The sequence below is a fragment of the Anabrus simplex genome, chromosome 4, assembly GCF_040414725.1.
Source record: "Anabrus simplex isolate iqAnaSimp1 chromosome 4, ASM4041472v1, whole genome shotgun sequence".
NCBI classification, from domain to species: domain Eukaryota; kingdom Metazoa; phylum Arthropoda; class Insecta; order Orthoptera; family Tettigoniidae; genus Anabrus; species Anabrus simplex.
The window spans coordinates 417,929,295-417,943,451 of NC_090268.1; the positions used below are offsets into that span (position 1 = coordinate 417,929,295).

Genomic DNA, 14,157 nt, shown 5'->3' on the forward strand with positions numbered 1-14,157 from the left:
GATGAATAAATAGTTTCATTAACAGAACACTGACAAGGTGGATTTAACCATAATACTATTTTAAATAGTTTTTAATAAAGTTTAGGCACGTCAACACAGGAATAAATAACAGGACCTATTATAGTCAAGTTTATCAACAGTGAGGCAGACTAACTTGCTCCCCCGCTACAGAACAGCACGGCGGCCATCCCGCGGCAATATGCAGCACATGCCTTGGTCACCTAGATAATTATTCACTCATATAGGGCAACCTATATCTAGCGAACAAAGCACACTTCTCTCAAGAAGTACTTGTTGGATTTTGAAAATAATTAAACCTCTGAATTTACAATGTCCGTGACTCTAGAAGATAGGTGTAGAAAACAGTGCAGCTCCATTTAAAGAAATAAAGTCATTATCATTATGTCAGCCAATATTGATACTGCAAAGTACAGCAAGTTTATTTATGAGCCCCTTAGTAATATTACTAATAGTGAAAACAGATTTCCGATATCGTTGACGGATTATGAGTTGTTTGAGATGAACATCTTATGATGTAGATGTCGATTCCCATAATCAACGTCTATACCATCTGATGGCCAAGCAGGCATCAATTTTTGATAATGAGACAAAGTCTTTCAAGTGCATTGGTACTGCCGGTGGCTCCAAGTAGCCTACGCAGTGGCCTCCATGGTATGCACTAGCCGTGCGTCTTGGTGGGTGTGCTATGTACCAACTGATGAGCCCAACATAGCACACGGGGGCAAAACGCTAGCAACCAGGAATTAGTTAGCTGGAAAATTTGTAATGTCCAATAACGGACCATTTTTGTATATTGGTATTAAGAACATCTTAGCTGAGTCATCCTGTATAGTACAATCCTCAATCACAAAATCGTATAACACCACAGAAGACATGAAAGCATGTTATCAGGGGCTTCACACCAAGTCTGACCAGTGCATCTGGATTTTGTTTTTTAATATAATGTCTTTGCCTTGTGGTTCAGATTCCCCCCCCAAAAAAACCTGGAGGTGGTCTGACTGAGTAGCTTAGATGGCAGAGTGCTGGCTTTTTGACTGCAAGTTAGCAGATTCCATCCTGGCCCAGTCTGGTGGTATTTGAAGGTGCTCAAATATGCCAGTCTCGTGATGGTAGATTTACCTGCACGCAAAATAACTCCTGTGGGACAAAATTCTGGCACCTCAGCATCTCCATGAAGGCTGCAGCTGAAAATTTTGGACCCATATTTCTTCTTTTATGTATACTCCATTCACATGTTCTTACATGGTAAGTCGCTGCTCTCCATCTGTTTCCTAGACATATATACAATGAGTGCCCAAAAGTCATGGGAAGACACTGAATGTGATGTTAATAATTTGCTCCTCCACGAGCCCTCAAAACAGCAGCAATACGGTGAGGCATCGACTCTACAAGGTGTTGGAATCCTTCTGGAGGGATCTGGACCCATGCATCTTGCAGTGCTGCCCACAATTGGTCTTGTGCAGTTGGTGCGGGGTTCATGGAGCGTACACCAGCATCGACAGCATCCCATAAATGCTCGATCGGATTAAGATTGGGGGATCTGGAGGGCCAATCCATGGTCGTAACTTCACTGGAGTGCTCCTCCAAACCCCTGCGTGCCACCACAGAGCGGTGACATGGCGCATTGTCCTGTTGAAACATGGCAACTCCATCAGGGTACTCTAGGGCCAGAAAGGGATGCCAGATGGTCTGAAAGAATGTCCACAAAACGTGTACCTGTCAGCGCTACCAGCAGCCGGAAATGGGGCCTAATTGCAATCATGAGAACACTGCCCTGACCAGAACTGAGCCACCTCCCGCCCGGACACAACCTTGTTGACACGCAGGATCAATAGCTTCATGGGGCATATGCCACACTCCCACATGCCCATCAGCTCGATACAACTGGAACCGGAATTCATCGGACCATACCACACACCACCAATGTTCCCTGGTCCACTGCCGATATTCGTGGGCCCATGTACATCGTTGAGCTCTGTGTCGAGGTGTCAGTAAAGAGACACGAGTTTGTCGTCGGCTGGTGAAGCCTATGCAGTGCAGTTGCCTCCTTACAGTCCTAGAAGAAATGGGTTCCTAACTCCCAACATTCAATTGGGCGGTGATCTGACTCACAGTAGCCCATCGAGTGCCCAGTATGGTTCTGTGGAGCTCCCTATATTGTATTCATTTTTTACCTTATCATTCCATGTTACACCATAACTCCATTGTATCATTTTCATCTCTGGTTATGCTTCACTTCAGAGGAAGCATAAAGTTTCCTTGCAGTTGATGTTCAGTTCTGTTTGATTCTCGCATATGAATACACCTCAGATAAATATACAAGCAAATCTTTTATGTCTCAAGTGTCCATTAGTTTAAAAAATGCCTGTTGTTGGAAAAGGCTTTCTTCATTAGCACTCAATAAAGCATAAAACAAGTAGAACTCTTAGAGCCGAGAAGAAAATCAAGCCACTGAGCAAGTTGCCCACAAGGTTTGGGTCACATAGCTGTGAGAGTGTATTAAGGAGATAGTGGGTTCAAACCCCATTGTCAGCAACTCTGAAGATGATTTCACATGGTTTCCCCATTTTCACACCAGCAGGGACTATATCTTAATTAAGGATATGGTTGATTCCTCCCCAATCTTACCCTTATTATATCCCTGTCTGTGTTGGTGCAACGTAAAATAAATAGCAAAAAAATAATAATTTTAAAGTTGATGATGATGTTTGTTTTTTAAAAGGTTCCTAACAGCTAGGTCATCAGCCCCTAATGGTACGAGGATCAACGAAATGACACAATAATTAAAACTTCAAAATGTGTCCACTGATTAGAATCTAAAATTAATGATGATGAAAAAATGACAATGAATTCAAAACAGCCAGTGGATCCAATTCACAATTTCTTACTTTCAGAGATGATGCTTGTTGTCCAAAGGGGTTCAAAATCCAAGTCACTGGCCTTTCATAATAATAATTCACTGGTAAATCAGAACCATGGTGTTCCTCCTATAGTGCTACTAATCACAGGTAATGTAGTTGCGTTGAGCCAATACGGGACAAAATATGAGACTTATAAGCTGTGACCCATATATGTCAAACACAATGCCACCACTCACGGGTAACACAAACCCATGATGTTTCGCACATAGTGGAACTAATCATGGGTGCAGGTATTCCCATGGTGTTCCTCACATAGTGGAACTAATCACAGTCTACGTATACACATGGTGTTGCTCACATAGTGGAACTATTCAAAGGCAATGTAGACCCATGGTGTATCACACATTATGGTAACACCCAGAGGCAACAAACCTATGGTATCCCTCACATAATGGTACTACTTTCAGGCAAAGCAGACCCATGGTTTTCCTCACACACTGGTACTAATCACGTGCACCAGGCAAACCTGTGGTGTTTCTCACACAGTGATAATAATCACAGGCAATGCAGACCCATGGTGATTCTCATAAAGTGGTGCTACTCATAGGTAATGCAGACCCGTTCTGAACACAGTGGAGCCTATCGGTGGAATGAACACAATGACACTTATCACAAGCAACGCCCAGACCTGTTGTGTTCCTCACATAATGGTAATGCTCCTACGTAACGTAGACCCATGGTTTTCCTCACAAGGTGTACTAATTGCAATTAACGTCGACCCATAGTGTTCCACACGTAATGGTACTAATGACAAGTAGTCTCATGGTTCTAATGTCATCAACCCTTGGTTGGCCCTTATAGTCGCCTCTTACGACAGGCAGGGAATATCGTGGGTGTATTCTTCGTCTGCATCCCTCACCCACAGGAGGTAATTTTGAAGTCAAGGTTCATTAGAATACTGTATCTATAGCTTACATAATAGAAAGGAACAAACTAGAGGAAATCAAGTCATACATAGCAAGACAGGAACATCAAAACGAGCACACAGTACGATAAACACAATTGAAGGTCAATGGAAAGAGATATAGAAAGAAAACACTGAAGGATAAGACAGTCTTCACTGCTGTCTTCATATAAATTGGCTCTTTCCTGATCAATCACAGTTTATTTAAATCCATTTCTCTTCAGCCCTCAATAAATTTGTTTCTGCATGCCAGCTTCATCACAAGGGCAGGCGTCAATGCTCACTGAGAGGCTATTTTGGCAGAACTTCATTCTTGATACAGGAAGAAGGGAATAAGAAGAAAGCCAGATTAACAGAGGAAAAGGAAAAAGATAAAGATGAATGCAGATGGTGCAAGACTGGGAACATAGGATGAAAACAAAAGGAGGAAAGGAACCCAACCCATTACTTATACTGGGTCCCTTTTCTCCTTTTGTATTTATCCTGTGATTCTAGACATTTACCACCAGTATTCATCTCTGTCTTTATCTCTTCCCTTTTCCTTTACTTATCTAGCTATCTCCTCATTCTACACTTTTCAAATCAAGATAAGGAAACAACAACTGTTTACCTAGCCTTGTTATTTTTTCGAAGAAACTTGGGAATTGATTGAACATTTCCCTTGATAACTTATTCCAATCTCTTATTCCTCATCCCATAAGTTGTTTGCCCCAATTTGTCGTCTTGAATTCCAACTTTATCTTCATATTATGATCTTTCCTACTTTAAAAAATGCTACTCAAGCTTATCTGTCTACTAATGTCATTCCACGCCATCTCTCCACGGACAGTTCATAACATACCACTTAGTCGAGCAGCTCGTCTCCTTTCTCCCAAGTCTTCCATTCCAAAAGTTTGCAACATTTTTGTAACACTACTCTTTCGTTGGAAATCACCAAGAACAAATCATGCTGCTTTCTTTTGGGTCTTTTCCAGTTCTCATATCAAGTAATCCTGGTGAGGGTCCAATACACTAGAACCATACTCTAGTTGGGTCTTACAAGAGACTTATATGCCCTCCCCTTTACATCCTTACTCATCATCATCATCATCATCATCATCATCATCATCATCATCATCATCATCATCATCATCATCATCATCATATTCTAAAGGCTAAGCCTTGTCGCTGCAGCCACTGTTGTCTATCTTGAGCCAGTCTTTTCAACTCAGCGTAGGTCTTGCACTTCATCCTCAGAAGCAGGTTCTTGAAGTAAGACACTCTGGGTCGTTCTCTTCCTCTTTTTCCAGCAATTTTTCCTTAAGTGATATTACAAAGCAAACTCCTCATGCCACAGAATGAGACCAATAAATTTTATTTTCCGTTTTTCAATTTCGGTTATCAGGCTCCGTTCTTCTCTTATCTCTCTGAGGACTTCGGTATTGCTCTTCATTTCTGTCCAACTTATCCTCTGCATTCTTCTCCAGATCCACATTTCAACTGCCTCTAGTTTTTTTCTTTGCTTTCCTTACTACAACCCCTAAAAACCCTCATAACCATGTGAGATCTGTAACCCTGCTTTACAATATCACAATGGCTCTTCAATGAGTGTTGAAGCTTGCCCTCCTGAAGAATCTAGGCGGCAGAAATGAGCTTGTTGGGCACTGACAAGAAGTGGCTGTGGAGGAACTGGAACTGATGATGACAGAGCCAATCTATTTGAAAATGTCAGTGTATAAAAATATGTAGACTGTTCTTGTGCTTTTGTTTTTCTTTCCATTTCTCCCACTTTATACATTGATCTTATACATGGTGTTTATTCTACTGTGTGTTCCTTTTTGATATTCCTTTCTTCCTATTTATGACCTGTAACTATAGTCAAACAAAAGTTAATATACAGTCGACACTGGTTATAACGACTCCAAAGGAACCGCCAATAAACGGTTATATAGGCGATGGTTGCACGAACCAGTCTTTTTTTTTGTTCTTGCTAAAAATGTCATATCTGGAAGGTTTAGGCTGCATGCTAATATGGTTAATTAACAGAATGAAGTTAAAACTTCCTGTATTTGCAATACAGTGTTTGTGGAGTGGAACTGAAAGGAATTTTTCTTCTAAACTGTACACAGTATGTACAGCAATAATATGCCAGTAAAATATAAAATAATAAAGTGAGGAAACAAGTAGCAACAATGTAAATTGATTAATAAATATGTCACACATAGTCTTGACTAACAAACGAGATGATATCTCTGTCCTTCCAAATCGTAGAAATCATTGAGTATGATACAGCCAATTCCTTCACGATGCTCGACATTCGTTTCTCCATTTTCTAATCGCCATATTATGTGTGACTTTTCTTCAAAATTAAACACTTTCCCTTTCTTTTGCGACATCTTCACAGCGATGTTTGCCTTGACTTTTTAACCGATAGACTGATTTGAAATCTACTATCTACTGAAAACAAGAGTTTGAAAATAAGCTTTACATTGTTGTCAGCAATCCCCAAACGTGTAATAAACAAAAATTAAAACTGGACATTATAGCCAATAGGCTAAATTTCTCTGACAATGTGATAAAAATACACCTTTTTATACAATATTAAGTGATGTCATACTATGCAATTTTTTAGATACAGTGCTTATATAGGATTTAGACAATGTTAAAGATGGCGGAACACTGTTAGTGCTGTGTGTGTGTGCTCCCAGTTTTCGATCATTAGTAGGTGTAGTAAAGTCGTAATTCGTTATGAAAATAGTGAATTTCAACTTTAAAAAGTGTGTGTTGTTTACTTCACGACATCACTCTGTGCTGTGCAGTGGATTTTTTGCAAATATAAACAAAATTTAAGTATAGGAAGAGACAAGAGGAATGCGGCCAGCCGGGGAACCAGGACCGAGACGGTGCATGCAGCCGGCAGCGGTAGTGAAGCTAGTCTAGCGGACAGCATTGTTCAGCAGGTAAGGGAAGCTCTACAGTCGAAAGACATTCTCTCGGATATCGTTGAGGCAATAACTGAAAGTGTCACAAAGGCCGTGGCTGAACAACTCAAGGCCACCCTCTACTTCAACACTGAGATTATCAATGAACTTAAAATTGATATTAAAAATTGGGAAATTGAACTGAAAGCAGTGCAGGATGAACTCAAAAGAAGTACAGATGCTCTTGAGCAATATCAATGTAGAGGAAATGTGCATGTGTTCGGAATTCCCAAATCACCTAATGAGAATACGGACAAACTTTCAGTCAGGTTGTTTAAAGATAAACTTGGCCTTGACATTGCCATACAGGATATTGATAGGTCTCACCGTGTTGGCAGGCCGGGGCTGGGAGTGAAACGCCCTATAATAGTGAAATAGGAAATAGGAAAAGGTAGGAAGTCTTCCGTAACAAGCGCAGATTAGCAGGCACTGGAATCACTATCAGGGAGGACCTGACTGCGGCTCGCACTCTCATATTAAAGGCGGCTGTAGATAAATTTGGAGTGAGAAATGTCTGGACCATACAGGGATGCATTGTTGTAAAAAGAGGGGAAACCAGACACAACATAACAACAATGGATGAACTGAACCCTCTGAAATAAATGAACACCATCATAGTGTAGTATCTCACCCTGTGTCTTTAGATTCTACTGTGAAATAGCTTTCTAGTTTCTCAACTGTTTCTTCCAATGTGATTTCTTCATTTGTAACAAATTCGTAAAATAGTCGAATAGCATTCACAAGTTCCACCCACACATACAAACTCTTTCTCTTCTAGTTATCTCTGAAATGCTCGCCGGCAGGTGCACTTAAAGCCTGGGAGTATAGCACCTTAGCAAAACCCTACTCTAGACTAACTCTTCAACTGTGTTGTTGTTGTTGTTGTTGTTGTTGTTGTTGTTGTTGTTGTTGTTGTTACTTATTTGTCTATTGAAATGTTCAAACATATGCTATGTGTATTTAATTATCTGCGTGTGTCTGTCAGTGTGTGTGTGTGTGCTATCAGTGTTTGTTCCAGGAATGTGTCAAATACCCTTTAAACATGTCAGCAGCTGGTGTCCTTGAAACTACTGTTACGGTAGATGAGGCATTCCTGAATGTCATTGATCCGAGTGTATTCCAAGACGAAAATAACCCTCGTGTACCTTCACCAACAGCACCCAACCCTCAGCCTACTGAATTGCTATTGAAACAGTCTCTGTCTCAGTTCTCGCGAAGTCTATAGTGTTGCCATATCAATTCTCTCTCACTCCTCAGTCACATAGATGAAGTTCGTACGATAATATCAACGTGTAACATGCATATTATGTGTATTACTGAAACCTGGTTATCCGATAAAATTAGCTCTACCCTTGTAAATCTAGAAGGATATACTCTCTATCGGCATGATTGCACTGCCAGACGTGGTGGTGGTGTAGCAGTATATTGTAGAGATGATATTAAATGTAGAATAATTATCAAATCGTCATCTGGCATCACTCCACATACGGAATATATGTTTGCTGAGACCATAATTAACCGTCAAAAAGTATTGATAGGAGTTGTCTATAAACCACCGAATGTTACTAATATCTCTGACCTTGAATCTGACCTCCTCAAACTAGTACCAACCTACGAGCATATACTACTTCTTGGTGACTTTAACTCAAATATCGCCGGGCTGAGTGGCTCAGACGGTTAAGGCACTGGCCTTCTAACCCCAACTTGGCAGGTTCGATCCTGACTCAGTCCGGTGGTATTTGAAGGTGCTCAAATACGACAGCCCCGTGTCGGTAGATTTACTGGCACATTAAAGAACTCCTGCGGGACTAAATTCCGGCACCTCGGCGTCTCTGAAGACCTTAAAGAGTAGTTAGTGGGACGTAAAGCAAATAACATTATTATTATTATTATTATTATTATTATTATTATTATTATTATTATTATTATTATTAACTCAAATATCTTAGCCCCGACTGGCAAATCAGAACGAATCAGCAACCTACTTACCTCCATCGACATGACGATCTTACCGCTTGATGCAACTAATCATGTTCGTACACTTAAATATACAAGCCATACTGGAATTGACCTCCTAGTTACAAATAACCCACATAAAGTTCTTAAGTACGGTCAATTTTCTGTACCTGGCATCTCAACTCATGACTTAATTTACCTGTGCTACTCTCTACGTGTACCAAAATACAAAGCTAAATACATTAGTTATAGGGATATGAAAAATATCTATCTACAACAACTCCAAAATGATGCGTACAGTTTACCTTGGGAAGATATAAAGCAGTTGCAGGACACAGACATGAAAGAGAGAAGATTTAACTCTCTACTCATAGGACTATATGACAACCATGCTCCAGTTAGGCAAGCTAGAGTCACTCGTTCGCCTGCACCTTAGTTAACAAGCGATATAAAAGCAACAATGGCTCGCCATGACGCAATGTTCCGCCGATACAAGGAAACAAATAATGAACTAGATTTCGAACAGTATCGTCTTTTACGTAACAGAACAAAGCAATTAATTCGCAATAGCAAATTTAATCACATTAAAAATGTAACAAGGAACTTAAATGCACGTGAAACCTGGAATGAACTTCGAGCTATGGGTGTTGGAAAATGGAAAGAGCCACATATGCCAACTATATCTTTCGATACACTTAACTCTCACTTCATAACTAACCCAATAAAGGAATCTCAACCTCAAAATCATATCAATCTAAATAAAAGAATCAGTGACCCTACAGAAAAACAAAAATAATTTCTCTTCTCACTCTGTCAGTGTAAATGATGTAAAGCATATTTTGAATTCAGTTAAGTCACAAGCTAAAGGAGCAGATAACATCCCAATAGGCTTTATAAAAAACATTATTGGCGCAGTCCTACCAATTATTACCCACATTGTAAACCACTGTCTCACCACAGGGACGTTTCCAACTGCATGGAAGGATGCTCTAGTAACCCCAATATTAAAGCATACCGGTACCATAGCAAATGCGCCATCTGATTACCGGCCTATTTTGATTCTTCCCCCTCTCTCGAAAGTTCTTGAATAAGTTGTACATGAGCAGCTAGTAGAATTCTTTACCAGACATTCTCTTTTTGACCCATTGTAATCTGGTTTCAGAAAGGGACACAGTACTATGACTGCACTTCTTCGGGTAACAGATGACATAAGACTAGCAATGGACAAACGGCAGGTGACGATACTGACACTCTTTGACTTTAGTAGTGCGTTCGACACGGTAAATATAGACATACTATTATCCAAGCTACGCTCTGCATATCGGCCTGATAGCCCTTAATTTTTTTAAGTCGTACCTTACAAATCGTCGCCAGTGTGTAGTGGTAAACAATCAAAGATCCCAATGGACTGCAAAATCATCCGGTGTCCCTCAAGTCTGTTCTAGGGCCCTTACTGTTCATCTTGCATATTAATGACATATCTTCCACACTTCAGTATTGCAACTATCACTTATATGCTGATGATATGCAGATATACAAACACACCAATACAAACAATTTACATGAAACAGTTCAGCATATTAATTCGGATATTGAAAGGCTTACCGCCTATGCTAAAAAAAAACACTTACTCCTAAATCCTCATATAACACAAAGTATTATCATAGGAAACTCTAAATTATTACATGTAATAAGCAATATCAATCCTCCTCTAATCATAATCAATGACACTGCTGCACCGTACCTTAAAAATGTAACTAATCTTGGAATCTCCATCAATGAGAATCTGAACTGGAATGAACACATAACAAATGTATGTAGAAAGGTTCATGCAGCTCTATATCCCCTGAAATGTCACAAGAATTCTTTTCCTCAAAAACTTAAATTAAAATTAATCCAAGCACTATTATTCCCAATTTTAGACTACTGTGATATGGTACTAGTCAATCTAAATGCTGAACAAGCTTGAGACTTCAGCGAGCACAAAACTCATGCATACGATATGCCTTCCAACTGCGACATGACGCTCATGTTACACCATATTTCAAAACATTGGAATGGCTACGCATAAATGAATGAAGTAATTTTCACCTAATGACACTTGTTTACCAAGTGCTCTCGACGAACACTCCTACTTACCTCTCTTCTAATTTTCGTTTCCTTTCCTCATTCCATGAAATTAGTACCCGTTCTGGTTCCCTACTTGAAATTTCACTAAGTCGAACGAATTCCTACAATCATTCCTTTTTAGTTACTGCATCGAGACTCTGGAATACACTCCCAATGGACATTCGGCACCTTATTTCCTCTCATAAATTCAAATCTGCCTGCAGAAAGTTTTTCCTGGGAACATAAAACTGAGTTGTGTGAGTCATTGTGTGTATGTTGTGCGAATGGGTTTTCTTCATTTATTATTATTATTATTATTATTATTATTATTATTATTATTATTATTATTATTATTATTGTTGTCACATTAACTGCTGTACTGATATGTAGGCCTAACTTAGTCTTAGAATTATCTGTCAGTAGTATTACTTCTTTTTAGAATTTCTATGTCCTTTTATGTTTATATTTTTTAATTTTGTTTATAGTGGTTAAGTGTAAGAGAGGGCCGTGAGCCCTAACTTCGCCACAAATGTAAGTCAGGAATAAATAAATAAATAAATAAATAAATAAATAAATAAATAAATAGATGGGACTGTTAGATTTCGCCGTTATATCCAATACATAGTTAAAAGCGATCTTGCAATAAACGTTTCGACTGTATTTATTGCCAGATGTAATCATAAAAATCATCTTTCTGGTACTGAGCACAACTGTACTGGTATGACATTTTGAGAGCCTTAATCAGCAGCACCATAACTTCACTCTCAAATGAAAAGACCTGACAGACAGCAAAATTGCAAACCATGTTAGAAACCATAAGCTTGGCACCACTGTCAGAACACCTTTACATCACAAATCCATAACTAATTTCTAACAAACACTCAGAGCAAGCATGTAACCAAACATCAAACAAGGTTCTTTTTATACCAATGTTATAATTCAAGCTCGTCAATCAACCAGCCATCTTAAGTAAGAAACAAAAATCAAAAACATTCATGCTGTTCCATTCCAAAGGAAAAAACATCCATACTACTCACAATGGGTACAGAAGTTAAAAAAGCTTGAGCTCTTTCACTGGTCCAGAAGAAAATGTCATGAACAAATGCCCAGTTCTGTATCACCCTGAATTGAACACAAATAGTTAGCAGGCTTACATCATTTACAAATGGATAATGCGAGGAAAATTAATAGGTAAAAGTCATCACTCAAAGAGGCATATGACAGAAAGAATACTAATGAAAAGAAACAAAATACATCCCAATGTACAAAATGATGAAAACAGTAAGCAAATCATAGAATCAAATGGGAAGGTACAAACAAACAAACAAACAAACAAACAAACAAACAAACAAACAAACAAACAAACAAACAAACAAACAAACAAATACATAAATTAATTAATTTATCTCCCCTCCTCCTTTGCAAGACTGTCATGTAAGAGAAAATAATCATCTATTCTGAGATTAGTGACCAAGTTTTTAAAATAGCCAAGTTTTGTTTTGTCAATATCTATCAATCCTATTGACATTATAGGGATATATAATAAATCATAGTTGTTCATGGTGTCGACCTCCAGAGAACCTTTGCCACTACTTGCACCATATAATATGAATCTGCATGTAATTGGAATTGCGGAAGTGTAGAGTGTTGAATGTGAGGAAAGGAACGTTAAGGACGACACAAACACCCAGTCCCCAGGCCAGGGATTTTAATCATTTACAATTAAAAACCCCTGACCCGGCCGGGAATCAAACCCGGGACTGCCGGGTGACAGGCGGATGCGTTGCCTCCTACACCGTGGGCCCGGACACATTATAGGCATACTAAGTTACTGTTAGTTTAGCATCAAGTTGATGGCAAGAGAACAAAAACTTAAACTTCACTGTAAACTTAACTTATCGTATGGCTTTTAGTGCCGGAGTGCCTGAGGAAATGTTTGGCTCGCCTGGTGCAGGTCTTTCTAATTGACACCCATGGGCGACCTGCATGTCTGGATGTGGAATAATTATACGGTAGGGAGAGTGTGAAACCCAGTGCCAGCACGTAGCCTCTTCATGTTGAATAACGCAAAGGGATCTGCTCAAAGCTTTACGTCCCCATTCGATGGACGAATCACCATCAACAGCATCATATGAACACTGTGGAGAGGTTTGGAATTGAATCCAGACTTTTAGCAAGCAATCTAATGAATAGAAATTGTATATCACCACCTCTCCTACCCGCTGGGCAAAATTCTGATGGTGAAATTTGTTTCGACCAATGGGACTCAAAACGGCTAACCACAAAGTCAGGCCAAATAGACTCAACACCTTAACGATCATGGCCACCAGGTGAGCACTGTAAACTTAAAACAGATTGTACTTAAAAGCCATACTGCTTAATGTTGTCTAGCTAAAATAATTAATTCAGGCTTTTCATTCATCAACATCAAATCCTTTCACGCTCAGCTTCCTCCAGCAAGTCCTATGTGAAGCAGCAACTTCTATTTGCTCGCACCTGATGTCAGCTGTTTGAAGATCTTCTTGAAGTGTTCAGTGCTGTGTTTTCCATGGTCTCCCTTGTTTCCTCTTCCCTCCCTCCCAAGGGTACCAACTGGACTGAATGCTTTGAATATCTATTTTCTCAAGGGTTATGAATTTCATGTTGTTGGTCCGTACTGAACTGAGAATAACATATGAATAGTAACACAGTAAAGGTTTCCACCTATTCAGTACTAATATGTATTTACAATGTTATAAATTACGTGGGTCGAAACTAGTTCCATGTAATTTATAACATTGTAAATACATATTAGTACTGAATAGGTGGAAACCTTTACTGTGTTACTATTCATATGTTATCTATTTTCTGACAATCATATAATATGTTCCACCTGACGCATGTGTCAGTCTCTCACAATATCTTTGAATTTCACGAATCCATTCTGCTGGAGAATGTCATCATTTGAGACACAATCATACCAAGCAACATTCAAAATTTTAGGTAAGCAACACTGGTGAAACACAATTAACTTCTGAGCTATCTGCACTGAAACTGGCCACATTTCACTGACATAAACTGACATAAATCACAGTCAGAATAACAACTGCAGTTTGGTCTTGGTTGTTACTATTGATTTCTATCAATATGAAGTTTGAGACAACAGAAAAACACAAAAATATACTAAATAACAATATCTTACCTATGTCCAGCAGAGTACATTCATACCTACCAGCTAACTAATTTCTCACAAACAATTGTTATTAACACTATGCAGCACTCCACTACTCTAGTTAAAGAAATCTGA

The 14,157-nt window shown here is 39.1% G+C and overlaps 1 protein-coding gene across 9 annotated transcripts in view; it reads right to left on the minus strand.

The window, feature by feature from the left end:
- Naglu (N-acetyl-alpha-glucosaminidase) overlaps nt 1-14,157 on the minus strand; it is a 306,046-nt gene that overhangs the window by 177,186 nt on the left and 114,703 nt on the right. For 8 of the 9 annotated variants that reach the window (XR_010859862.2, XM_067145901.2, XM_067145906.2 and 5 more), the window contains one exon: nt 11,909-11,993. The exons of the other annotated variant lie outside the window; for it this stretch is intronic. Coding sequence is in view for 7 of the 8 variants with exons in the window: in XM_067145901.2 (XP_067002002.2) it covers nt 11,909-11,993 (85 nt within the window). In the remaining variant the exon portion in view is untranslated. The remainder of the gene's footprint in view (nt 1-11,908; nt 11,994-14,157) is intronic. 9 annotated transcript variants of the gene reach the window in all.